The following is a 25,637-nucleotide window of genomic DNA, read 5'->3' on the forward strand; positions in this document are numbered from 1 at the left end:
GCCTCTGGAGCCACCCACAACAGGATGAGGGCATCCATGTTGGTCATCGGGTCATTTGTGTCATCCCAGGTGTGTGTCATTGTGTAACGGTTGTACTTCCCTTTCGGTCGGACTGGCACATGTCTGTTCATCCTGGACGGCTTCTAGCCAAGGCCCAGGAACAGGAGAGGATCTAGGTTACTTGCCATGGGCTCCGTGGAGTTATAGCTAGTTAAAAATGTACAGTATTTGCCATTTAAACAACCATTTCACATTGTTATTTTCATTGCGGAACATGGACAGTGTTACTTTCAACGATCAGCGGTTCTTGCTATTTTGATTTGTTGTTAGCCATTTTAGTAATTGTAAACTATTGCAATTAATTCATTTTAATAACGAATTAATGAATTCATTGTAATTACTTGTAGCACCTTTGAGACTAATTTCTCACATACCAATATATCTGTTTTCATGCCACTCTATGCATCTGAGGAAGTAGACTGAAATCTGTGAAAGCAAAGAGCTAGTCTCAAAGGCGCTGCAAGATCTCTCTCTATACTGATTCTACAGACTAACACGGCTATACCTTTGCATTGTAATTACTTGTAATTGTATTAAATATTTTACATGTTGTTGTTGTTGTGTGCCTTCAAGTCGATTCCGACTTATGGCGACCCTAAGGCAAACCTATCATAGGATTTTCTTGGCAAGATTTCTTCAGAGGAGGATTCCCATTGCCATCCTCTGAGGCTGAGAGAGTGTGACTTGCCCAAGGTCAGCCAGTGGGTTTCATGGCCAAACTGGGACTTGAACCCTGGTCTCCAGAGTCATAGTCTAACATTCAAACCACTACGTCACACTTGCTCAACATATTATTGCATTGTACGTTGTTATTATTATTATGCCTTAACATAATATTGTACATATTATTACAATGGATTATATTATATTCTTAAATTTCCACAGGATTGGATCGTTGGCAAATTATGTTTTCTTCGACAAGACTGCTAAGACTTTGGCACTATTACTAAACCTTTCCAGAGTTCTGACATCTCTTCCTTTGAAATATGGTAAGTCAGTCCTACTACTGTATTTGGGGTCCTGGGCATCTACTCCAAAGACCTCCTACTCTCATGGCACCGCTAGCTAGGAATAAACCCTTGCTTTTCCTTCCTCAAAGGGAGTCTGCTGGGTAAGGCTTAATGTCCATCCAATCTAGGAGCCACAAAGCAACAACTTGCTGCCATTTTGATACCCCTGGCGGGACATGACAAAAACAACAGTCCCCATCCATAGTAATTCCCCAGTAGATGTTACTTAGAGTTACAGTGGGCCCTTCTTATACACGGATCTTTTTATACACGGACTCAAGCATCCACGCTTTGAAAATGTTCAAAAAAAGTATAAATTTCAAATATCAAACCTTGATTTTGCCATTTTTATAAGGGACACCATTTTGCTATGTCATTGTATTTAATGGGACTTGAGCATACAGGGATTTTGTTATCCACGGAGGATCTTGGAACCAAACCCCAGTGGATAACAAGGGTCCATGTACAATACCTCCTGGCCTAGGTGTTTGTAGAATCATAGAATTATAGCGTTGGAAGAGACCTCAAAGGCCATCCAACCCAACCCAGCCCCATTCTGCCATGCAGGAAGAGACCATCAAAACATCCCCAATAGATGGCCATCCAACCTCTGTTTAAAACCTCCAAAGGAGTAGAGCCCACCGCTCTTCAAGGCAGTATGTTCCACTGTTGAACAGCTCTTACCATCAGGAGGTTCTTCCGAATATTTAAATGGAATCTCTTTTCCTGTAGCTTGCATCCATTGCTCCATGCCCTGTTCTCTGGAGCAGCAGAAAACAAGCTTGCTCCATCCTTAATATGACATGCCTTCAGATATTTAAACAGGGCTATCATATCACCTCTTAACTATCTCTTCTCCAGGCTAAACATCCCCGGTTCTTTAAGCCGCTCCTGAGGCTGAGAGATTGTGACTTGCCCAGGGTCATAGGTTTCATAGCCAAGTGGGGATTCAAACCCTGTTCTCCAGAGTTGTAGTCCAACGCTCAAACTGGTACACTGGCTTGGGTCACTATAAATTGGAAAGGCACACAACGAGGACAACAAAGCTACATCTCTCCATTCTCTCTCATACACTGAGCATCATTTAATCATTCTCTGTTGTGTCTATTGCCTTGTTCATTTTTCCTCTTTGCACAGAGTTGGCAGGGGATGGTTTTGCATGTTCTCTGCTCCTTCTCTTGCTCTGTTATCCCTTCAGATTCGCAGCAAGGAGAACTGCAGACTTCACTCCCAAATGTGGCGGCCCCATAGAATTGCATATGAGCATACTGATATTAGAAGTTTTCCTTTTGAAGACCTCTTGCCTAATAATCTCTGCTAGTGAAGTTTGCCTTGCAAGTACTCAGACACACATACAGATCACATATAGAAAAGAGAAAAATCCCCCTTTGCTCATTCTGGATTGTCCCAGGGATTTCCTGCTTCCAAGCTGAATGAGGAGGGTGAGTAAAGGGAAAATCCAGCTTCAGTCCCTTCCCAGCACTATTCCCAAATCTCTGCCAAATCCTAGCTCAGTCTCAACTTGCAGAAAATATGACTGTACCAAGTTTCAGCTTTTTATAGCAGCCAGACGTACAGGATGAAAGCGGGTGTTTTAAAACAATAATAGTGTATTTTGTATTCTTGGCCTTCTTTTAACCTTGATCTACAGTGAGCCTTTGGTATCCACTGGGATTTGGTTCCAGGAACTCTGTGGATACTGAAATCTATGGATGCTCAAGTCCCATTATAAGAATATTTTCCAGCCATGGGTGGTTGAATCTGTGGCTAAGAGATCGGTGGATACAGAGGCCTGACTCTATAAGCCTTACGGAAAATATCAATTGAGTGGTATGTATATTGAATAAATCACATTGAAACTCTTTCTTTCATTTGTACACAGAAACACACACTCACTCACTCACATTCCATCGCCATAAAATCAACTGCAGTTGTTTTTTCTCCATGAGGTATTTCCTAGGTCTGGATAAACTGGTTTAGCTAAAAATAAGGGTGTCAACCCAATGACTGTTGTCTGTGTGTCATACACACATCACTCTGAAACAGAATTTAGAAAATGCGCATGCTGGCGGAGAGATACTGGGATTTATAGTCCACAAAGGAACCTTTCCAGGTTCTTCTCTGTCAAATCCCAAGAAGAAGGCTTATTTGGCTGGATCCAGGAGGCAGATCTGAAAAGCAGGGGTGGTTCTAGCATTGGGCAGAGGGGGGCAATGGCCTCAGGCAGCAGCTGCTAAGGAGTGTCAGTGATGTCCTCCAAGACGTTGGGGCAGAACTGGGTGTGCCATGTGGCGTGCCATCTCCCTCATGCCCAGCTGCTAGCAATGCCAGATTAAGGAACAAACTAAGCAAAATACCATTTAGAGCCTCTGATTATGAGGACCTTTTAAAAAATGCCTGTTTTAAAGAGAGTGGGACCTTGGTATCCACTGGGACAGAGAGGCAGTACAAACTGACACTTTGTGCCAGCCTGAATGCATACTAGGGGTAAAGAAGGGCTGAGCATTTACACGCTCCAAGCCCTTCTTCCTCCACCGGGACGTCATCTTGGCACGCACCCATTTACACAAGGTGCACCATGATGATGTCCCTCATGCGCAGCACCCAAACAGCGCTGCTCACAAGGGGTTTATGGCACCCTTTCTATGATACAAAAAGAAGGTCCTTTTTGGGGCTTTTTTTGCTCCGTGCGCAGGTCGCAGCATCTGGTTGCTGTGCCTTGCTTTTGGGGCTAAAAGGAACAGCGTTGAGCCGCCCGTCTGTCGAGCCCCTTAATTCCAGGACTACCATCCCCTTGTGGATACCAAAATCCATGGATGCTCAAGTTCCGTTAAATACAATGGCGTAGTAAAATGGTGTTCCTCTACAAATGGCGTCCCTTATATAAAATGGCAAAATCACACCTTGCTTTTTGGAATGTATGTATTTTCAAATTATCTTCAAACCGTGGATATGTGAATCCATGGATATGTGAATCCATGGATATGCAGGGCTGACTCCATAATGGCTGCTTGACTTTCCCTTGTAGCATTGTGGGCAAACTAAATGCCCTAAAGCTTCCAGATCCTGCCTGATCTTGGAAGCTAAGCAGGGTCAGCCTACCAGGAGCTGTAGGCTATATTTCAGAGGAAGGAACTGGCAGAACCATCTCTAACTATCCCTTGCCTAAGAAACTCTGATGATAGTCACTCATGGGATCACCGTAAGTCAACATTTGACGTGAAGGCACACACACAGGAGAGTTTAAGATCTCAGATCACGAATGATCTCTCAGTTAAGGGAGGGAGGGATGCAAAAAATGTAGGATTTAAACAATAGAATAGGGCACTGCATGTCAACCTTTTTTCCTTCTGCATTTTTGGACTTCCAAAAACTCTAGCAAGCATGGCCAGTAGTTCAGGTTTGTGGAAGCTGTAGTTTAAAACACTTGGAAGACCAGAGACTGGGAACCACTGGTAGTGTGTGCGTGTTGTGTGCCTTCAAGTCATTTCCAACTTATGATGACCCTAAGGCCATGGGGTTTTCTCGGCAAGATTTGTTCAGAGGAGGTTTGCCATTGCCTTCTCCTGAGGCTGAGAGCATGTGACTTGCCCAAGCTCACCCAGTGGGTTCCATGGCAAAGAGAGGGCTTTCTAAATTGTTGACACACATCACTTCGGGGTTTGTCTTAATCCCAGCTTTCTGCCCTCAACTCCAGTGGATAGCACTGTTCCATCACCAGCATTGGAGAAAGGGTCAACTCCCAGTCCAGTTCACTTTGGAATCAAGTGGAAATGCCCTATCATCCTTTAATCCAAATTCAGAATGGTCTATGGCGCTGTATTTCCAGTTTCTATGAATGGTTGTGAAAGGTGGAAAGTGAAGAAAGTGGATAGGGAGAGAATCAATTGAGTTGAGATGTGGTGCTAGTGTGGTGCAGAGGTACGGGTGTTGGACTGTGACTCTGGAGACCAGGGTTTGATTCCCTGCTTGGCCATGAAACCAACTGTGTGAGCTTGGGCAAGTCACACTCTCTCAGCCTCAGGGGAAGGGCCATGGCCAACCTCCTTTGAACAAATCTGGCCAAGAAAACCCCAGGATAGTTTCGCCTTAGTGTAGCCATAAATCGGGAAACAACTTGAAGGTACACAACACACACAATGGTTTGAGATGCATTGTGAAGCAGTGGTTTGAGCGTGGGACTACGACTGGGGACCAGGGTTCAAATCCAAGTTCGGCCATGTAAAAACCCACTGGTTGACTTTGGGCAAGTCACACTCTCTCAGCCTCAGGGGAAGGACCATGGCCAACCTCCTCTGAACGAATCTTGCCAAGAAAATCCCAGGATAGGTTTGCTTTAGCATCGCCATAAGTCAGAAATTACTCAAAGGCATACAACAACAACACAACTTGCATCTGCTGACTTGCAATAACTAATGACATTAACAAATTATTATTATTATTATTATTATTATTATTATTATTGATTACAAATCCCCAAAAAGAGGGTTTTTTTCTAGCTGTCATTCATATTAAGGGTTGGCTTAATGCCATGCCCTAGCACTGGCCATTGTTATTATTATCGGTATTATTTATTATGCTCTCCGTATAATTTTTGTACTATAAAAACACCATCAGAGCAATGTGGACAATAAAAACTGTGTTACAATGATCTGACCATTGCAACTAGCAATTGTTTCCAACAGCGGCAAGGGTTGAATGCGACCGTTTCATGTGGTTTGCACATATTGCATTTGGTTGCGTTGTTTTAAAATTGCAATGATGGCAAATATATTTACATGGTTCCGGGTGCCCAGAGACTGCCACCTCAAAAACCAGAGAACAAAGACCCATGGGAGGGCTGTGTGTGTGTGTTTGTGTCTCCCTAGGTAATTCCATCTCTTGCTGGCCTTCTGTGCAAAGACACAATAAAGAGGGCCCCTTCTCTCCCAAGGACTTAAACCGTGATGTCATTGCCAGCCAATTGCAATGCGTCGCTCTTGCTCCAAGTTGTAAATCTTTGCATTTCATGTATTTATTCTGGTCCAAGAGTAGCGGAGGAGGAGTCTTGAGAGCAAACGCCGCGATCGAAAAATCGCATCGCCAATTTCAAGATAATAATAGATTTCGTTTCGGTGGAGTGCAAGGGGAGGATCAGGCCGTTGTGCACAAACGCATGTACTTTTGTTGCGAGGACTTTGGGCTCCTGGTCTTTCGTTGGCGGGGAGGGAGCACAAAAGAGTTATAGAAAAGAGGTTTAAAAATGAATGGCACATGGAACGAAGAAGCGTATGAAGGCAAACCCCAAATTCTAGAAAGCTAGGTGGAATAACAACAACAGTATTTACTTATAACACTCTGTCCACCAAAGGGCAACACATCAAACAATATATAATCAAAAACTGACACTAAAACACAGCACTAGAAAATGCTAGAATACTAAAATAATATGCTAACGGACTAAAACAAATCCCCTATCAAGCTGGAATAAGAGAAACTGGGAAGAATAAATCAGAACGATATTCCAGTCGATAATATCCTAATCGAACTGCTACAATCCACACCGCCAGAACCAACTCTGGTATGAACTAAAATACGACAGCAAATATGGAATACAAAATGCTGGCCAACAGACTGGAAACGTTCAATCGATATGGCCATCCACAAAGAAAGGAGGCACAAAAAACTGCAGCAACCATAGGACTGTAGCATTAATGTCCCATGTTCTGACCATATCATGAGAAGACATGACTCGCGAGAAAAGGCAATAATGCTTGGCGAGGAAGAAGGCAATAGGAACAGAGGAAAACCACATTCCAGATGGGTGGACTCCACCAAAGAAGCCACGGTTGTCCCGAGTCTGCAAGACCTGAACAGGGATATGGAGGATAAGATGGTTTGGAGGTCTCCATTCATGGGGTCACCATACGTTGAAGTCAACAATGCACTCCAGAGATCAACATTTTTCTCCCCAAAAATGAGCTCTAGAAGGTATGGAGGGCATTTCTCCCTGGTTTTGCCTCCAAATGCCCTCTGGGGATCTAGGAAAGTGCCAAAACATGCCCCCACATCCCCTAGAAGACATATGCAAGCAAAAAAAGTTTTGGGTTTTTCTTTTTTGTGGAGTAAGTCCACCAAGGTGTAGAGGCTTGAAAGGTGGATTAGGACCCTGGAAGACCAGAACTCGAATCCCCTCTCATCCATGGAAACTGACTAGGTGACATTGGACTAGTCACACTCGCTCAGATTTAGAGGAATGGAAGGGGAAAACCCCTCTGAAAAGATTCTGCCAAGAAAACCTCATGGGCCTTAGGGTCACCATAGATCAGAAATGACTTGAAGGCACTCAGCCACAGGTGTGGCCAGAGATGTGACCATCCAAGGTATCCTGGAGGGCTTGTCTTCCATTGTTGCCCAAACCTGATTTAAGATAGTGAACACTAGAATTTTACTTGAACTTTGTGGCTCAGCAGTTGACCATATGCTTTGGCGGGAGAAGGTCACAGGTTTAATCTTTGGTACGAACACGTTTGGCTGAGGAAGACCCTTCTTGAAGGCCATGGATATTTGCTGCCAGCCAGTGTTGACCAGGGACAACTCAAGACAATTTCCTACCTGAAGCAAAGGATAAAAGTAGCATCCCTTCAGTTCCATCTAAAGAAGTCCTACTCAGGTCTTGCAAATGCAGATCCTCATCGAGTCTAACCATCTGGCATGGGGTCTTCCTCTCTTTCTACTACAGTCTACCTTCCCTAGCATCATTGTCTTTTAGGATCATAGAATCATAGAGTTGGAGGAGACCACCAGGACCATCCATTCAAACCTTCTGCCATAAGAATATATCCAGCCTCTGCTTAAAAACCTCCAAAGAAGGAGACTCCATCATTCTCTGAGGCAACGTATCCCACTGTTGAACAGATCTTATCATCAGGAAGTTCTTCCTAATGTTTAGGTGGAATCTCTTCTCCTATCATCACAGAATAGTAGAGTTGGAAGAGATCTCATGGGCCACTCTGTAGTTTGAATCCATTGCTCCGTATCCTATTCTCTGGAGCAGCAGAAAACAAGCTTGCTCCGTCCTCAACATGACATCCCTTCCAATATTTGAACATGGCTATCATGTCATCTCTTAAGTTTCTCTTGCCCAGGCTAAACATACTCGGCTCCCTAATAGTTTCCCAGACATTTCAAAATTTTGGTCGCCCTCCTCTTGAGACAGAATTAGTTTGGTCTAGCACAGAGATCCCCAAACTTTGGTTCTCCAGGTATTTTGGACTTTGAGTCCCAGAAGCCCCAGCCACCATGGCTAATGTTGAGGAATCCTGGGAGCTGAAGTCCGAAACATCTGGAGGATAAGCGTTTGGGAATCACTGGTAGCAAATGGACTTAGGCCTTGCTGTACAAAATTGATTTGAACTATGCAGAACCATGGTGTCCTCCAGTCGTAGATGGATTGTAACTCTGGGCAGCATATCTCACAGGTGTGAAATGCTGGGAGTTGCAGTCCAACCACATCTGGAGGGCTGCATGATTTCAATCCCTTGCAAAGTGGGACACAGCATTCCTTGCTGTAAGAAGAGGGGTATCATTTTCACATACTCAGGTGCCCCAGTTTTTCACTTGCTAAATCCAGCCAGACACTGAGAACAGCAATACAGAAAACAAGCCGTGACAGTTTACCATTTGAAGAGCCTTCAGTGCCGCAGTGAGCTGCAGCAGAGTTGGTTTTGATATTTAAAAAATAGAATAAAATTAACTGTCCTTAAAAAACATAGGTCTCTGCCCTAAGCAGCTTACAGAAGACACTTACAGGACATGACCCAGGAGCAAATGGAGATATAGTATTTCCTTGGGCGTTGTTTTTGTTGGGGAAAGGGTTAAGCTTACGGATAAAGGAAAGTGCATTTGGCATGGATATTGCCACAGTTACTCATGCTCTGGTTTACATTCAGATTAGACTACTGCAGTGCGCTGTTTGTGGGACGGCTTTTGAAGATGACTTGAAGCTGCGGTTGATGGATAATGCAACATTCTGGATGTTTATTTGGACTATAAACGCCAGCTCTGCTTGGACTGGCACAAACCTTTATAGCCCTAAACATTTGGGACAAGTTACCCTTGGACAAGTCACTCTCTCTCAGCCCGAGGAGGAAGGCGATGACAACAAACCTCTTCTGAACAAATCTTGCTAAGAAAGCCCCACAATAGCTTGCCTTCCGCCATAAGTTGGAAACAATTTGAAGGCATGCAACAGCAGCAATAAAGGTGACAAAACGTGGCAACACCTCCATTTTCTGCTGATGCCATCCTCTCCCTGTCTCTTGTACAAAGACCATTGATGGGTTGGAGGTTTGCTGCATCAGAGAAAAGCACAAAAGGCTTGTCACAGAGCCGGCCACTCAGTCGATGTCTGACGCCACCGATCTTGGTGCAGCCGTGTCAGGCCTCAGAGGAAAATCTATACGGTGCCCCGGGATGTCCGCCCAAGCCGAGGCTGGATTCCCAGGGTGCTTATGGCAACACTGTGATTTTAATGAAATCCCTTCCATTTTGCTTTTTGCAGAGGGGCATTTGGGCAAGTCACACACCCTCGGCCTCCGAGGATGGCAACGTCAAACCCCTCCGAATAAATCTTGCTAGGAAAACCCTATGATAGTTTCGCCTTAGGGTCCCCATAAGTTGGAAATGACTTTGACACACAACATCAAGGCTCATATATACACTCTAGCTCTCCATCTGTATCTGTCTAGTCGTAGTTAGAGCCAGCACCAACTTTTAATATACTAATTATTGAATGCAAAGCTAATACTAAAGCTACCTTACTAACCAGACCTATTTTGATGGCCAAGTGGATATCTCAGTTTCTCTGGACGTTTCACTTTCTAACTTCATTTCCTAACTTGTTCATTTTGTGGTCAATGATATGAATTTGGCCTTTCCTTTTTGATATGCAGTCGTACACTGTGCACAGTTTAGTTACAATATGATGATGATGATGATGATGATGATATTTATTTATATCCTGCTTCTCCAAAAAGATCAACGAGGCTAACAATAAAACATCCATAAAATACATAAAATGCTCAACCATGTGGCACCATAACCCTTGTCAAGGAGGAAGAGAAAGTGTCTCATTTTGGGAGTATAAGTGTCTTTGGTTAATAAAATGGACAACTTTCCAAAGCTACTGTTGGGGAGATGCACTAAAGATTTCCATGCAATTTCTAAAGACATGTCAAGGATGCTATTGCTGAACCCCAAGAATAGCAAATTCTAGCATTGAACCAAAGTTCCTGAATTTCATTCTCTTGCACTCAGTTTTTCTTTCAAAGTTCAACTTTATTCCTCTCCAAACTTGGAGATATTTCTAAATGTTGGTCAATCTTTTTGAAATAAAAGAATATTAAATTCTCTCCTATTTGCATTGGCCACATTCAATATGAGCAGCTATTTCAAGCCTGGAAATCTTATACAGTCCCTGCCTACCTGCCCTATAAAGATGAGAGTTAAAGACGAGGAGCCTTTCAGGGGAGAAAGTTGGCAGCCTTAATACAACACTAAAAAGTCTGAGTATTCAGAGATTCAAAGCCAGACATTAACTTTAGCTCTCTAAGCCTTGGGTGGACAAAGCTATCCATTTCCATTCCTTCTGTATTTTTAAAAAATAAATCTATTTTATCCATTCAAAGCACTTCAAGCCTTGGGTAAATAAATCTATTATTATTATTATTATTATTATTATTAGTAACCTGCTCTTTTCCCAGAACTGGGACTCAGAGCGGCTATTTCCATTCCCATTTCTTCTGTATTTTTCTTTAAAATCTCACTTTTAGCCCCCTCCCAAGTATGAAAAAAAATGTGGTTTGGGGCAAATTCTTCTAAACAAACTGACACATAAAATTGTGCCCCATTGCCATGGTTCCTTATATCATTCCTGACCATCATCATCACCTTCACCACCAATTCTTGTTTCTCGAATCTTTGGCCCACTTCTTCCCGCTTCATCTCCTTATCCTTGCAGCAAGTGGCAAACGTACCCTACCTTGCATTCTTGCGTCGGAGGCACATGGATATATATTTTTTCACAAAAGGACTGGCAATGGTGCCCAGACTGGTGCCCAGCCGACGTGCCTGGAAGGCGGTTGTGTCTGTGCGCAGCCAAAATAGACCTCCTCCTGCTTCCCACGCCTGGCTTTGCTTCAGGTGGCCAACATGGACCGGCCAGAAGAAGTCCTGCTACGGCCAGCCGCCACTGTTGTCTTTGCCACCCTGTCCTCTAATGGGTATCGACAGGCCGAGAGAGAGGGAGCCCAGCCAAGCGAACGGCCACCTGACCCTGGCGGGGGGAGAGTCTCTCTCTGCCTGGCTTTCTGGCTCAGTCCATTAGCAAAAGGCTATTCTGGTTGCCAGAGAGAGCTGGGCGACATGGAGCAGGGCAGAGAGACCACCAAAGTACGACAGCCTTAGTTCAGGATTCAAAGATATAGCCGTGTTAGTCTGTAGAATCAGTACCTAGAGAGATCTTGCAGCACCTTTGAGACTCGCTGAAAGAAAGAAGTTGGCAGCAGGAGCTTTCCTAGACTTCACTCTACTTCCTAAATGCACCTGAGGGAATAGAGTGAAGTCTAGGAAAGCTCATGCTGCCAACTTCTTTACTTCATTTAGTCTCAAAAGTTATACAAGATCTGTCTACAGCCTTAGTTTAGTTCTCTTGGCTTCCAGAGAGATTTCTGGTTCAATCTGTATTAATCTGTTCTAGGACCTATTTGTTTGACTTCTTGCTTTCCATGGAATCCTCAGCACTTGAATCTTTGGCTCAATTCCTTCCCAGTTCTACTCCTTAGCCTTGCAGCAAGTGGCAACTATACCCTCCCTTGCATTCTTGCATCGGAGGCACATGGATTTTTTAGTGTTTCTTTTTAAATGAAAGGACCGGCAATGGTGCCCAGATTGATGCCCAGCCAATATGCCTGGAAGGTGGTTGTGTACATGTGCAGACTAAATTGACCTCCTTCTGTGCAAGAGGGCAGAGAGACCGCCAAAGTATGACAGTCTTATTTCAGTCATCTGGGTTTCCAGAGAGATTTCTGGCTTGATCTGTTTGAGGGCCCATTTCTTTGTCTTTTTGGCCGCCCGCCATATCTGAAGCACTTGTCTCCAGCACCACATCTCCAATGACTTGATTTTCTTCCTATCCGCTTTCTTCGTTGTCCAGCTCTCGCATCCGTACGTGGGAATACGATGGCTTGTATGAGTTTAACTTTCATGCTCAATTGTGTATCTTTACATTTTAGAAGGCACGACGCATTCGAAAAAACAATAATGCTAGAAAAAGTGAAGCGGAAAGAGAGGACGGCTGCATGCTAGATGGATGGATTATATAAAAGAGTATGAATTTGTGGGACCTGAGCAGAGCGGTGGAGGACGGGGAGTCTTGGAGATGTCTCATCCACAGGGTTGCCATGGGTTGAGATCAACAACAAAAGAGAGACAGTACTATCCTGTGCATGGGTAAGTAGCTTTGTGGGACAAGCACTGTCACTTGTTGTTTTTAGCTGCTTTCAAGTTGATCTCGACTCATGGTGACCCTATGAATGAGATGTCTCTAAGCCTCATTGTCCTCTAACTCTCTGCTCAGGTCTTGCAGGTCTAGACCCATGATCTCCCTGAGTAACTCTATCCATCTGGCATGCCATTTTCCTTCTACGTCCCTCTAATTTCTCCAACGTCCTTGTCTTTTCTAATGAGTCCTGCCTTTTCATGATGTGGCCAAAGTACGACAGACTCAGTTTGACCATCTTGGCTGCCAAGGAGACTTCAGGCTTGATCTGTTCAAGGGCCCATTTGTTTGTCTTCTTTGCTGTCCATGGTATCCTCAGCGCTCAGGGTCAAAAATCCTGGGTTTTGATATGACCCGTGGATAAGACGAGGGTAAAACTTAGGGGGCTATAAGGAAGGATGGAAAGGGGGAAAACACCACTTCTGTCCCTCCTCCTTCTCCGTCTCTGGACCTCTCCCGGCCGATTCTCAGGTGCTGGAGGAGAGGTTTTAACATCAGATTGAGAAGGGAAACAAGTGGATTTAAATGGAGAGGGTTTTCCCCCCATTGGAAGTAAGGTCTTGCAAAACGGACCAGAGAGAGAAGCGAGTGGATTTAAATGAAGAGTGGTTTCCATGGAAAGCCAGATTTTGCAAAACAGACTAGAGAGATGGTTTTAAATGGAGAGTTGTTTCCATAAAAAGCCAGGCCTTGCAAAACGGACTGGAGAGATGCTTTTAAATGGGAAGATTTTTCTAAAGGAAGCAGAGAGAAGGAAATGTTTTTAAATGGGGAGTTTGTCCAATAGGAAGCAAGGTCTTGCAAAACAGACTGAAAAGGGAAGGAATTGGTGTTAAATGGCGGTTGGGGCCTCAGTCTTGCTTGCTTTAGGACCTTTCTAAGGACTACTGGTGTATTGACCCATATATAAGTCTACCCAGAATTTTAGGGTCAACAGCGTTGATCGGTGCTCTTTTATAATCAGTCTGCCACCTGGTGGAGACAAAGTGGAGTTTCAGACCCATCACCATCATCATCATCATCTTGTGCTTGAAGAATGACAGTTTTATCACGGCCCAAGCTTTCACACCTCTCTGTTGGTTTTGCTGTAATGGTGCTAATATGGCTGCTCCTCGTGGAAATCCTATAGCCTTTTTGCCTGAGCGTTGATGAACGTACGACAATGTAAAACAGACATTTTAAAACATGCACACCAACACTCAGACCAACAACAAATGCGTGGAGATTACAAAGGAGTAGCCATGCTTTGATTGTGTATTCCTGCATGGCAGAATGGGGTTGGACCGGGTGGCCCTTGGGGGTCTCTTGAAGAGTAGGTTAGGAGGTCATATGATGGAGAAGAGAAGATTAAGGGGTGACATGATGGCCCCAAATGGAGAAGGGTCTGGAAACTGTGCCTTGTGAGGAGCGACTTAGGGAGCTGGGGATGTTTAGCCTGGAGAAGAGAAGGTTAAGAGGTGATATGATAGCCCTGTTTAAATACTTGAAGGGATGTCATATTGAGGATGGAGCAAGCTTGTTTTCTGCTGCTTCAGAGAATAGGACCCGGAACAATGGATGCAAGCTCCAGGAAAAGAGATTCCACCTCAACATTTGGAAGAATGTCCTGACAGTAAGGGCTGTTTGATAGTGGAATATTCTGCATTGGAGAGTGGTGGAATCTCCTTCTTTGAAGGTCTTTAAGCAGAGGCTGGATGGCCATCTGTCAGGGATGCTTTGATGGAGAGTTCCTGCATGGCAGAATGGAGTTAGACTGGATGGCCCTTGGGGTCTCTTCCAACTCTATGTTTCTATGATTCTATGGTTGAGAAATGATGATGATGATGTTTGCCATATTTTTAGACTCACATATTTGAAGGGATGTCATGGAGCAAGCTTGTTTTCTGCTGCTCCAGAGACTATGACCAGGAGCAATGGATGCAAGCTGCAGGAAAAAGGATCCCAGCTCAACATTCCTGAGAGTATTAAGAGCTGTTCGAGAGTAAAATACACTCCCTCTGAGGGTGGCGGAGTCTCCTTCTTTGGAGGTCTTTGAACAGAGGCTGGATGGCCATCTGCCCCAGGGGGTGCTTTGATGGTGAGTTCCTGCATGGCAGAATGGGGTTGAATTGGATGGCCTTTGGGTTCTCTATGATTCTATGAACTGCAGTGCCACTCATTTCCCACCAGGGGGCAGTGCATAGCTGACTATTTCGCCTATCCTCAGTTCATGCACCAGAATAAAGCCATTTTTAGGAGCAGAGGGAGCACCTTGTTCTAGTCTCTGGCACTTCCATTTTTCACTGCATTAATTTCCCAGGCACCTTGTTAGCAGCTTTGAGGTGAGAGTTCCTATCTGCAGGAACAGAGGAAACCTGTTCAGGTGTGTGGATCTCAGGGCCAGGAAAAGGCCAGGGAAGGGTTATCCAAGTGCGATTTCTGCATTTCAATCTCCCGGCCTCAGCTCCTTTGGTGGAATTTCTCACACCTTGATTTTCCTTGTTCCTCCCAGGTGAGAATGAATCAAAGGAGAGGAGCGCAAGGCACACAAGTCTGGATTGAAGCCTCCTGGGAAAGAAGACGGACCAGAGGCTGGATGGCCATCTGTCAAGGATGCTTTGATTGAGAGTTCCTGCATGGCAGAATGGGGTTGGATGGCCCTTGGGGTCTCTTCCAACTCTACGATTCTTTTGTGAATTGTTTGTTTTCATGGAATCGTAGGGTTGGAAGAGACCCCAAGGGCCATCCAGTCCAACCCCATTCTGCCATGCAGGAACTCACAGTCAAGGAACCCCTACAAACAGCCATCGAGCCTCTGTTTAAAGGCCTCCAAAGGAGGAGACTCCATGACACTCCAAGGGAGCGTCTTCCACTGTCAAACATCTCTTACTGTCAAGAATGTCCATCTAAAGTTTAGGTGGAATCTCTTTCCCTGTATCTTGCATGCACTAATTTGTGTCATATTCACTGGAGCAGCAGAAAACAAGCTTGCTCCCTCTTCAATGTGACCACCCTCCAAATACTTAAACAGGGCTGTCATATCACCTCTTAACCTTCTCTTCTCCAGGCTAAATATCCCCAGCTCCCTAGGTTGCTCCTCATAGGACTTGATGGTTTCCAGACCCTTCACCATTTTGGTTGCCCTCCTTTGGACGCAAACCCTGGTGTCTAAAGCCATAGTCTGACATTCAAACCATTAAGCAACACTGGCCCTTGTATACCAACTGTGTAAAGTAGGGACATTTCCTAGGGTCACAGCAGAAGGATACAAGTGAAGAGGGCATAAAGTTGCTTAAAGTCGGGAACCAGGGTGGTATAGCATTGGACCAGGACTCCGGAGACCAGGGTTCGAATCCTAGGTCGGCCATAGCGATGTGGTGGCTGAACACCTGTCCCCTTGTTGGGGGATAAAAGCTGACTAAAGGTCCCCAAAGTGGTAGAATGGAAAGATATAGCCATGTTAGTCTATAGACTCAATATACAGAGAGATCTTGTCCCACGGTTGAGACTCACTGAAAGAAAGAAGTTGGAAGCAGGAGCTTTCGTAGACGTCAGATGCATTTGAGACTAATAGAAAGAAAGAAAGAAAGAAAGAAAGAAAGAAAGAAAGAAAGAGAAGCTGGCAGCGTGATCTTTCCTAGACTACATCCTGAGACACATTCATGTTTAAGGCTAGTCCAAATGCATCTGTAAAAGTAGATTGAAGTCTAGGAAAGATGCTACAAAATCTCTCTATATAAAGGGCCCAAACGCACTGCAGAAACAATCCACTTTGAGACCGCTTTAACTGCCTTGGTTCAGTGCTAGGGAATTCTGGGAACTGTAGTTTTTGGTCAGTGCCACCATAAACTACAGTTCCCAGGATTCTCTAGCACTGAGCCTTGGAGGTTAAATGGGTCTCAAACTGGGTTATTTCTGCAATGTGGATGCAGCCTTAGAGGCAAATACTGTATGTTTTTTCTTATGCCTAGAAAACTCCTTTGGCTTTTTCCCTATATAGAAAGCCGAACGCGTTCGGCTGTTTCCGGCAATTTCCGGATTGTTGCCATTCTTCCATAGAAAGCATCAGCTCCGTCCGCCCCGCCCCTTTCCCCCCTTTCGACCAATCAAATTGCCCGTGGCCTCTTCTTGCCTTCCCGTCTTTCTGCCTTCGGCTATTTCCGGCAGTTTCCGGATTGTTCGGGTTTCCGGAAGTCGCCATCCTTCCACTTCTCTCTACCGCTAAAACCATAGAAAGCATTAGCTCCATCCGCTCCGCCCCCTTTTTTCCCCTGTCGACCAATCAAATCGTCTGTAGCCGCTTCGGCTGTTTCCGTACTCTCCTTCGTGTCTTTCCGCCTCCTTGGACAGTGCTGGAGGCCAGGAGGCGTTCGGGTGTTTCCGGAAACGCGGCGGAACTTACCGAAGCCCGGCGGCGGCGGCCATGTTGGGAGCCGCCGCTGCTGCTGCTGTGGAAAAGTGAGGGGAGGCGAAGGGAGTCCCGACGCCGGGAAAACGGGGTCCGAGGCGGGCCCTGGAGGCGAGGCGGAGGTCGGCGGCCCGACACTGAGTCCGGCTCCAAAGAATTTCCCCATTGGGCGCTTGGTGACCCGTGCGGCCTAGCTTTTGAGCCTCATCTCCGGCCTCGCGTGATCCTCAAGACGGGCCATCCTTCACCCTCGGCCGGGGAGGCGGTGGTGAAGGCACCACCTTCTACCTTCTTAGTTCTGGTCTCCACTGAAGCCCCTTCCCCCCCCCATGCTGGTGGCTTGGCCGCCCCCCTCGCCCTGAGGAGGAGGAGGAGGAGGAAGGGAAGAGGAAGAGGTCTCCTTCTTCTTCCAGCTGGGCAGGAAGCAGAGAAAGAGGAAGGCGGCAGAGAGAGAGAGAGAGAAAGGGAGAGAGAGAAGCAGCCGCAGCCGCAGCCATGTCCAACAGCGGACGCAGCCCCCTGCCCACCCTCAACGAAAACACCGAGCAGGTAGGAAGAATTGTATGTCTGTCTGTCTGTGTTATTATGGGAGGGCTCTCTGCTCCTTCAAAGGTGGTTGTGTGCTTTCAGGTCGTTTTGGATTCCTGGCGACCCTTCGGTGTGAAGCTGGGTAGAGGGTCCTCTTGGGGAAGCCCTGAAACCAATGCAGCAGCACTTGCCCAGAAGGATATTTGCCCATAGGAGTCATTGGGGAATGCTTGCCCTAGGGAAACAGCTCTGGGCAAGCCTTCCCCATGAATCTCAGGGCTAGAGATTTCTGGGAAATGTCACTTTCTGAGGCATTGAGTCCCTTCTCTGTCAGAGAGCTCTGGTGCCAGAGGAAACTACAGCTCCCAGGATTCCCTAGTCCTGAGCCAGGGCAGTTCAAGTGGTCCCAAACTGGATTATTTCTGCAGTGTGTTTTGGACCCAAGACGCAACAGCTTGGCAGCACGCTGGTCCAAAGGCCTATGGAAGAAGCAAGCCATCATTTGAATCCAAGACAGCTGAGTAAAGGCGAATACTGACCCAGATGTCAACAGGCTGCTCTTTCCCTCTTCAGTTGTTTCCGACTCAGAACAACCCTCAGTCGAATCTGTCATGGGGTTTTCTTGGCACGTTTCTTCAGAGGAGGTTTGCCATTGCCATCCCCAGAGGCTGAGAAAGTGTGACTTGACCAAGGTCACCCAGTGGGTTTCATGGTTGAACCAGGATTCGTACCTTGGTCTCCAGAGTTGTAGTCCAACACTCAAACCACACTGGCCCCTTATATAAAGGGGATTGTCATATAGGAATATCAAGGGAGAGCTGTATTTTCCTTGGCACCCATCTATGCATGTCTGCATGGGAGTTTTCCCTCCTGTGGTTTTTAAACAGCATCCCAACTCATGTAGAGCGTTAAGCAGAGGGAACCTCTTTCGCTTCTTCCTTCTCTTTCTTTCTTTCCCCTCCTGAAAAGGGATCTTGTAGCACTCTTGAGACTCATGTACAATGCTCATGCTGCCAATTTTCTTTCAGGGAATGGCCGGGAGAAATAAGGAGACAGAGCGGTAAGTCTGTAAAATCAATATGCAAAGATGTCTGTCTTGTAGCACCTTTGAGACTAACTGAAAGAAAGAAGTTGGCAGACTAGAGCCTCCTTCCTCAGATGCATGTTTGGAGTGGAGAGTCCAGAAACAGACCTGTATAAACCGATTGTGTGTGGCCTCATCTCCAGATCCACCAGGTTTTTAATTTGAATTGACATTCTTGTGCACAACCAGCTTATTATATGGGCCTTTCTCTGGCCTCTCTGTTCCAAATGTCCATCTGAGGAAGGAGGCTCAAGTCTATGGAAGCTCACGCAACCTGCTTCTTTCTTTCAGTTGGTCTCAAAGCTGCTGCCAGATCCCTTTGCATGCTGATTTTCCCAACTGACACGGCTATGCCTTTTTATTTTTTCCTGTCCTAGTGATAGAACGGAGTGGAAAATTGTTCCCACCGCGTCCTGCTGTTTAAAAGGCAGAGGCTGGAGTCGAGCCAAGTTTTGGTTTTTAAAAAAGAAAACGGCAACCCACAACAACACACAGGTGGCAACTGTGCCTGGCAAGGCAGCAGGATCCTGTCTCTTTAAGACTTGCCAGGAAAGGAGGCTCTAGCTAGGCAGATATGATTCTCTCCTCCCAGTTCTCTCCCCCCATCTCTGCAGCACTATGATGGGAGAAACACAGAATTGCAACCACTCTTTTTGTTAACTGTTTCTACTCCATTGCCTTCGGGCAAACAGATAGTGCTTGGCTTATTCTGCTACATTTGTACAGTATGTGATTTTTTTATTCAGGTACAGTGAAAGACACAACCTTTCCCATCAGAATGGTTCAAAGACTGGGAGGCAGGGAGGGAAAACAGTTTGCGGTGCCATTCTACAGCTGTTCCCATGAAATGTGGCTGTCCTCTGCTTCCCTTCCCTCCCTTGTCCTGCTCCTTTTACTGGCAAGCTGCTGGGTCACGAAAAAGAAAGCATTCCCTTCAAAAAATTCTGTTTGGATCACGTTCTTAATTTTAAAGGCATAGAATTGGGGCTGATAGAAGAATCAAAAGCGACATCCTGAATTGCATCTGAGGAAGTAGAGTTTAGTCTAGGAAAACTCATGCTGCCAATTTCTTTCTTTCCGTTAGTTTCAAAGGTGCTACAAGATCTGTCTGCAGCTGATTCTCCAGACTAGCATGGCTATATCTTTGAAACCTTAATTAGTAAGTAAGTAAGTATGTAAGTAATAACTTTATTTTTAAAAGCTAAAAGCCCTCACAGTTTAATACATGTCAAGCCACAGAATACAAGAACCTTAATTGTGAGTTTGTGACCAGGCTTCCACACATTGGGGAAGCCTGGCAGGGAATCCTTTTGAGCCACCTTTCTCCCTGAAAGGCAGATGCCTGGGCATTTGGATGGTAATACTGAACAAGTTGGAGTTTCAGGTAACAAGATGATGCTTGGAGGTGTGGAGGAAACACCAGAATTGGGAAAGAAGGTGCTGTTCGGGACATCTTCTTCAGTACTCGCCTTTTAGGATGGGACCTTGTTTGAACGGATGCTTGAGGAAGTTAACAACTAGGCCTAAGGTGAAGGAAGAAAATATACAAGGTAATATAAGATGCAGTTGAGAGCAGTAGGAAATCTCTCTTTCCTGTGCTTTCTTTCTCTAGAACCAAAACAAGTTGGAAGGGAAGACGTACTTGGAGAGCAGAGATTGAGCCAGATGTTTAGGCTAAAACTGCTGTAATCCCTTACTGTGGGTCATTCTGGTTGAGGTTTTTGATAGTTGAGGTTCACATCCTTTGGCGTGCCAAAGATTCTCTAAAAATGTGCTAAAGGATGGAGCAGGCACTGTAAGGAGCCTTATTCGTGTGAGAACTCTTTTGCTTCCCCTTCAAGGCATGTATTTTGAGGGCAGGAGAGGTGTTGCTGGATTGCTTACTGAAATGGAAAGAGTAGCTGGGGAACAAATGGACCAAAGAGGAGGGTAGGTAGTGAATTGAAGAATGGAGCCTGTATGTGTATCTTGTATTGTGTGCTGCAATTTAGTCTTTTCCATTTTTTGTGGTGGTGGGGAGTGATGCTCTGGGCCAAGAAGGTTTGTCAGTGGGGCTGTGGGCTTATCACTGGCACATTTTCTAGCAAGGAGATCAACTACATTTACTGAGCACTGAGTGTGTTCTCTCACGCAGTTACTACATCTTGGCTGGAAAACCCAATTGTGAGGGCTACACTCCGGGAGACCTTTTGGTATGTGCTTCTGTGGGGATTGTCTCCGAAAGTCTGGAAGACTGCATTGGCCAGATGTTGTGAATGAAGTGCAGTGAAAAGTGTCGTCATCTCTGTGGAAGTGTTCCTGTGCATATGTGGGGCATATCTTTTCACCAGGTTGTATGCGCTTAGGAAGCTTTGTCTTATAGTCAAAGGGTCATCCTCCTTCTGCTTAAGCTGATACTGTAGTTCCTTAGGGATTTCACTTGTTGAGGCAGCTCTTGTTTGGTTAACTTTTGAGTTCTGTCCTCATCCATTTGTAGTGATTATAAGGCCCACTTGTAAGAAATGCGTCTCTTCTTGAATGGACTTCACTTAAAATTACCTTGATCATTATTGACCCATTAGATAGTATCCTTACTGCTGTTTTGTAATTGTAGGACAGAGGCTGAGAAAGAGCTTGTGAATGAGATGTATTTTGATCCAAGGAATTTCAGTCAGTACACTCAGTGATGTGTGTGCACGCATGTGTGCATGCCTTCAGGTGGTCTGTTGTCTTATGGCAACTCCATGAATTTCATAGAGTTTCATAGAAACTGGTGGTTTGCCAGTTCCTCTCTCTGAAATACAGCTGACAGCAGCTGGTGTTTGTCGGTGGTCTTCCATCAAAGTCCTAACCAAGGCTGACCCTGAAAGATAAGACAGGATCTGGTGTCTTTAGGGTATTTAGGCACCATATGGTATACCTATAAAATATTGATTAAGTTCTGTATCCTGCTCTTATTTCAGAGTGGCCCTCGACACATTGTATTTCCATGGGGAAATCCAGTCTAGGTACTAACCAAATCTGGAGCTGCTTAACTTTAGGAAGATTGCTCTAAGACAGTGGTCCCCAAACTGTGCTGTTTAAGGGATTTTAGACTTCAGCTCCCAGAATCCCAGACTATTGGCCAATATGGCTGAGGCTTCTGGGAGGTGAAGTCCAACATCTCTTAAAAGGATCATGTTCTTAGACTTGGTATGACCCCTGTGTAAAAGTATATTTCTACATTCCTCCGAATCTGGATGCACCTTTATATCAACTGTGAATTGGCTGTATAAAAAAGAGTAACCATTTAGTTTAAGAGGGCCTGCATCTGCCATGCTCAGCATTATGCCCCTGCAGATAAGCATACTTATGTAATAGATGTGGAAGGATCTCTCCTTAGAAAGTCATTGCCAGACATTGTAGATAAGAGTTTGAAGGCTTTTCTGGGTTTTATATGTGGTTTGGGTGCTGTTCCAACCATTCCTAACCATTGGCTGTGCTGTCTAGGAGCTGAAGGAAGCTGTGATCCTACAAACTTACAAGAAGATTGTCTTTATGATGACTTCCTAGTACAGTTGGTTCTCCATATCCACAAATTCTACAGCCATGGATCCAGTCATCCATGGCTTGAATATATATCAACAACCGAAAAGCAAACCTTGATTCTGCCATTTTATGCTACTGTATATAATGGGACTTGAGCATCCATGGATTTTGGAATCGACAAGGACATCCTGTAACCAAACCCCAGTGGATACCAAAGACCACTTATCCAGTATAAGAAAAGCAATTGAAATGATCTTAAAATTGGATGTTGATTACTTAAATTGGAGTGTCATCCAGACTCGAAAAGCTATCATAGCTGGGCCCCTAGGCATTGTACTCCAGTCGATACTAAGGGCCAACTGTAGTCAAAAACACCTGGAGTGTTCCATGTTTGCTATGCCTTATTTCCCCCCCCTTGCCTCAACTCTCCCACACAGTGTATTCAATGTCTCTGTGCATGTAATGCCTTGAGTAAATCAAAAACGTTTGGAGTACGTCTGCATGGGACCCAAAGGTAGGCATAGGCTGCATTTGAACTACAGACACAATCTAATATATACCATAGAACTGCCATGGCTCAATGCTGTGGAATTCTGGGAATTGTAGTTTTGCAAGACATTTAGCCTTCTCTTCAAGAAGTGCGTTGTCACAACAAACTACATTTTTCAGAATTCTATAGCATTGAGCCATGGCAGTTAGAGTGGTATCAAACTGGATTATTTTTGCATGCGAATGCACCCGTAAGTGCATCAGATAATGGTCATAAATAAAGCTCAGATATAACTGGCTCTTCCCTAGGTATGCAGAACTACAGTTCACGAGGCCCTTGGCTGCTGGGGTGTGTGTGTGTGTGTAAAAATGATTTTTTTTGTTTTGTTCTGTGGTTTAATCTATTGCTTTTAGGCTGCCATCAGAACTGTTTAAAGGGTGTAGTACAGTATTAACATTTGTCATGTATATTGACTGTTTGCTTATGACGATGGTCTATAAATTGTTTCTTCCTAATGTTTTATTATAGATTGTGGTCCAGTTGCTGTGTGTGGAATTTTTGTGCATTATTCTGAGCAGCATGCTGAGGTGGTAAAGCTGAATATACAAGAGCCTATTAGATGGAGTGGATGAAATGTTGTACTGGAGCTCAGTGATGAGACATTGCAGTATCATGAGCTCCATGGGAGACATGGGACCAGTCAAATAAACAGAGCCTGCCTCATAGGGCTGTTGTGAGAATACATTTTGGGGGGAAACCATGTACAGTGATCCCTCCACATTCACTGAGGTTAAGGGTGAAGGACCCCCATGAATGTTTTCTCTAGGAACATCTAAGTCCTCCAGCCCAACTCTGTGGTCAATTTCTACCAGAGTTGCCCTGGAGAACCTTGAGATTCCTAGAGAGAACAAATCCACAAATAATCACATCTGCCAAAGTCAAAGCTGCAAATGTGGAGGGCCAACTGTATATCATTGCAAGCTTCTTGGAGGAAAGGTGAGTAGCAAATATGACAATATATATATACCTCCCATCACCTTACAAAGACCAACGGTGACTGGGGAGGATGTGGTTATATTCCAGCCCATTTGGAGGATGCCAGACTAGGGAAAGCTGGAATGATCAAACAGGTCTGAGAAAGAAAATGTGCTCCATTTTCAAAAAAGAAATCTTTATTGAGAGAGAGAGAGAAATTAGGAACTGGTATTTCTTTGCTTTCTGTAGCTTCCTCTCATTACTGTATATGGGGAAAGATCATATGTACGCACTCTCGCCTTCTTCGTACTTATGTGTTGCTTGACCACCCACGGAACCGGCACTCAGAACTAGGAAGACAAAACCCCTGCTTCCCACCCTTTTGTCTCATCCATCCCTGGTATGTCCCTCTCTTTCTCTCTTCAGCTTCATCAGCTTCCTGCTCTTGTGGGTTGCTCTTTGCAGCTTCCGCAGTCTCTTAATTGCGTTGGTGGGTAACTTATTCTTTGAGTGGATTTGGGGGGGGGGGGGGAGGGCAGAGATGGTGGGCTGTAGCCGGAAGCTAAAAATTACCTCTCTACTGAGAAAGCTGTATGGTATGCTTTGCTTATGGCCCAAGGCATAGGCCTGACAGGAGGCATGGCTTTTGTGCACTCTTAAGAGGGCAACCAGCTAGGAGACAGAGGTTGACTTTGGGGGCTCTCACACTTACTTTTTTGTCCCAAGGAGATCTGCAGTGATGCAATACTGGATTGGTGTTCCCACTACGTTTTCTACTAGGGCCTCCAGTGCCACTCTATGGTCAACGTCGGTCAGAAGTTGATCATAGAATCATGCTGGAGGACCTACAAATGCCTTTTCTCTAGGAACTTCTAGGTCCTCCAGCACAACTCTGTGGTCAGCTTCCAGTAAAACTGCGCTGGAGGACTTGGAGATTCCTAGAGAGAACATAGTAATCAAAACCTCAAATAATCAAATCTGGAAAAGATTTAATTGATGAAAGGAATAAAGGGCTCCTTTGGATCTTACACCTGGAGGAACAGGATTTTGACTGGAGGAGCTGCTGAGGGCAAACCTTTGCTGGGCTGAGCTTTACCTGACTCTCTGTCAGGGCTGGTTTTTTAAAAATGATTGAGAACGGGGGGGAGGCTCTTGCTTTTCGAGATGGTTGAAGGGTGGGGCAAGGCAGGGTGCAGGCGTTCCGGTTCTGCAAAGGCTCTTGTGACGTGCTTAAGAGATTACAGGGGAAAGGTAGCCGGGATAGAGAGGGTTGGTTCCTTGAAACAACAGCTGCTGGAGACAGGCCTGGCAGGCCCTGAATTCCCTCTTGATGAGCCTCCACCCTCTGGCTTTGCTGTCTTCTCCTTTGGTGAGTCTTCTCAGATCCTGCAGGTCAACAGCGTTGTCTGCTCCTTGGGGTTGCCTCCAGCCAGTGGCCATCTACACTTGTTTCCCCTTCTGTGGAAGAGAGGTCACCATCCCAAAGCACTCCAAAGCAGCAAAGCCACTACTAACGTGGGCTGCCTTCTTCCTTTCTGTGTGAGCTCATACATGTGTCTTAGCAACAAGGCCCAAAAAGGACAGCTAGCATGGAAATAACGGTGGACTAAATATATCTTGAGCACCCCTTATGCTAGGGTTGGGACAAGAAAGTGAGCAACACACACACACACACAGAGAGAGAGAGAGAGCTCTTTTTCTTCTGAACTCTCCTTTTTCCTTTTAAAGCATGTATAGGTTGAGCAAGGTATACTTCAGTTTGGTCTGTAAAGCAACATTACTGTGGGTCCTTGTTATTTGCTGGGGTTTGGTTCCAGGATACCTGTAGATAACAAAATGCACAGATGCTCTTTAAAAACAATGGCATAGCAAAATGGTGTCCCTTATCTAAAATAGAAAATCAAGGTTTGCTATTTGGAATTTATACTTTTTCTGAATATTTTCAAGCCGTGGATGCTTGAATCCGTAGATAAAAAAATCTGTGGATAAGAAGGGCTGACTGTACTGTTTTAATTTCATTCATTGGTCTTAATGGGTTCTTGTTTGGCAGACATTTA

General features: G+C 45.1%; 1 protein-coding gene across 11 annotated transcripts in view; it reads left to right on the forward strand.

Annotated features, from left to right (window-relative positions):
* Positions 1 to 952: 952 nt before the first annotated feature.
* Positions 953 to 25,637, forward strand: part of MARK2 (microtubule affinity regulating kinase 2) — a 126,711-nt gene continuing 102,026 nt past the window's right edge. For 9 of the 11 annotated variants that reach the window (XM_042439139.1, XM_042439144.1, XM_042439143.1 and 6 more), the window contains exon 1: positions 16,966 to 17,545. In XM_042439139.1, the coding sequence (XP_042295073.1) occupies positions 17,492 to 17,545 (54 nt within the window). In that variant the 5' untranslated portion in view covers positions 16,966 to 17,491. Of the gene's footprint in view, positions 1,050 to 16,964; positions 17,546 to 25,637 lie in introns of those variants that run through there. The other 2 variants (XM_042439145.1, XM_042439148.1) reach the window with 2 other exon arrangements.

The sequence above is a fragment of the Sceloporus undulatus genome, chromosome 9 (genome assembly GCF_019175285.1).
Source record: "Sceloporus undulatus isolate JIND9_A2432 ecotype Alabama chromosome 9, SceUnd_v1.1, whole genome shotgun sequence".
NCBI classification, from domain to species: Eukaryota; Metazoa; Chordata; class Lepidosauria; order Squamata; family Phrynosomatidae; genus Sceloporus; species Sceloporus undulatus.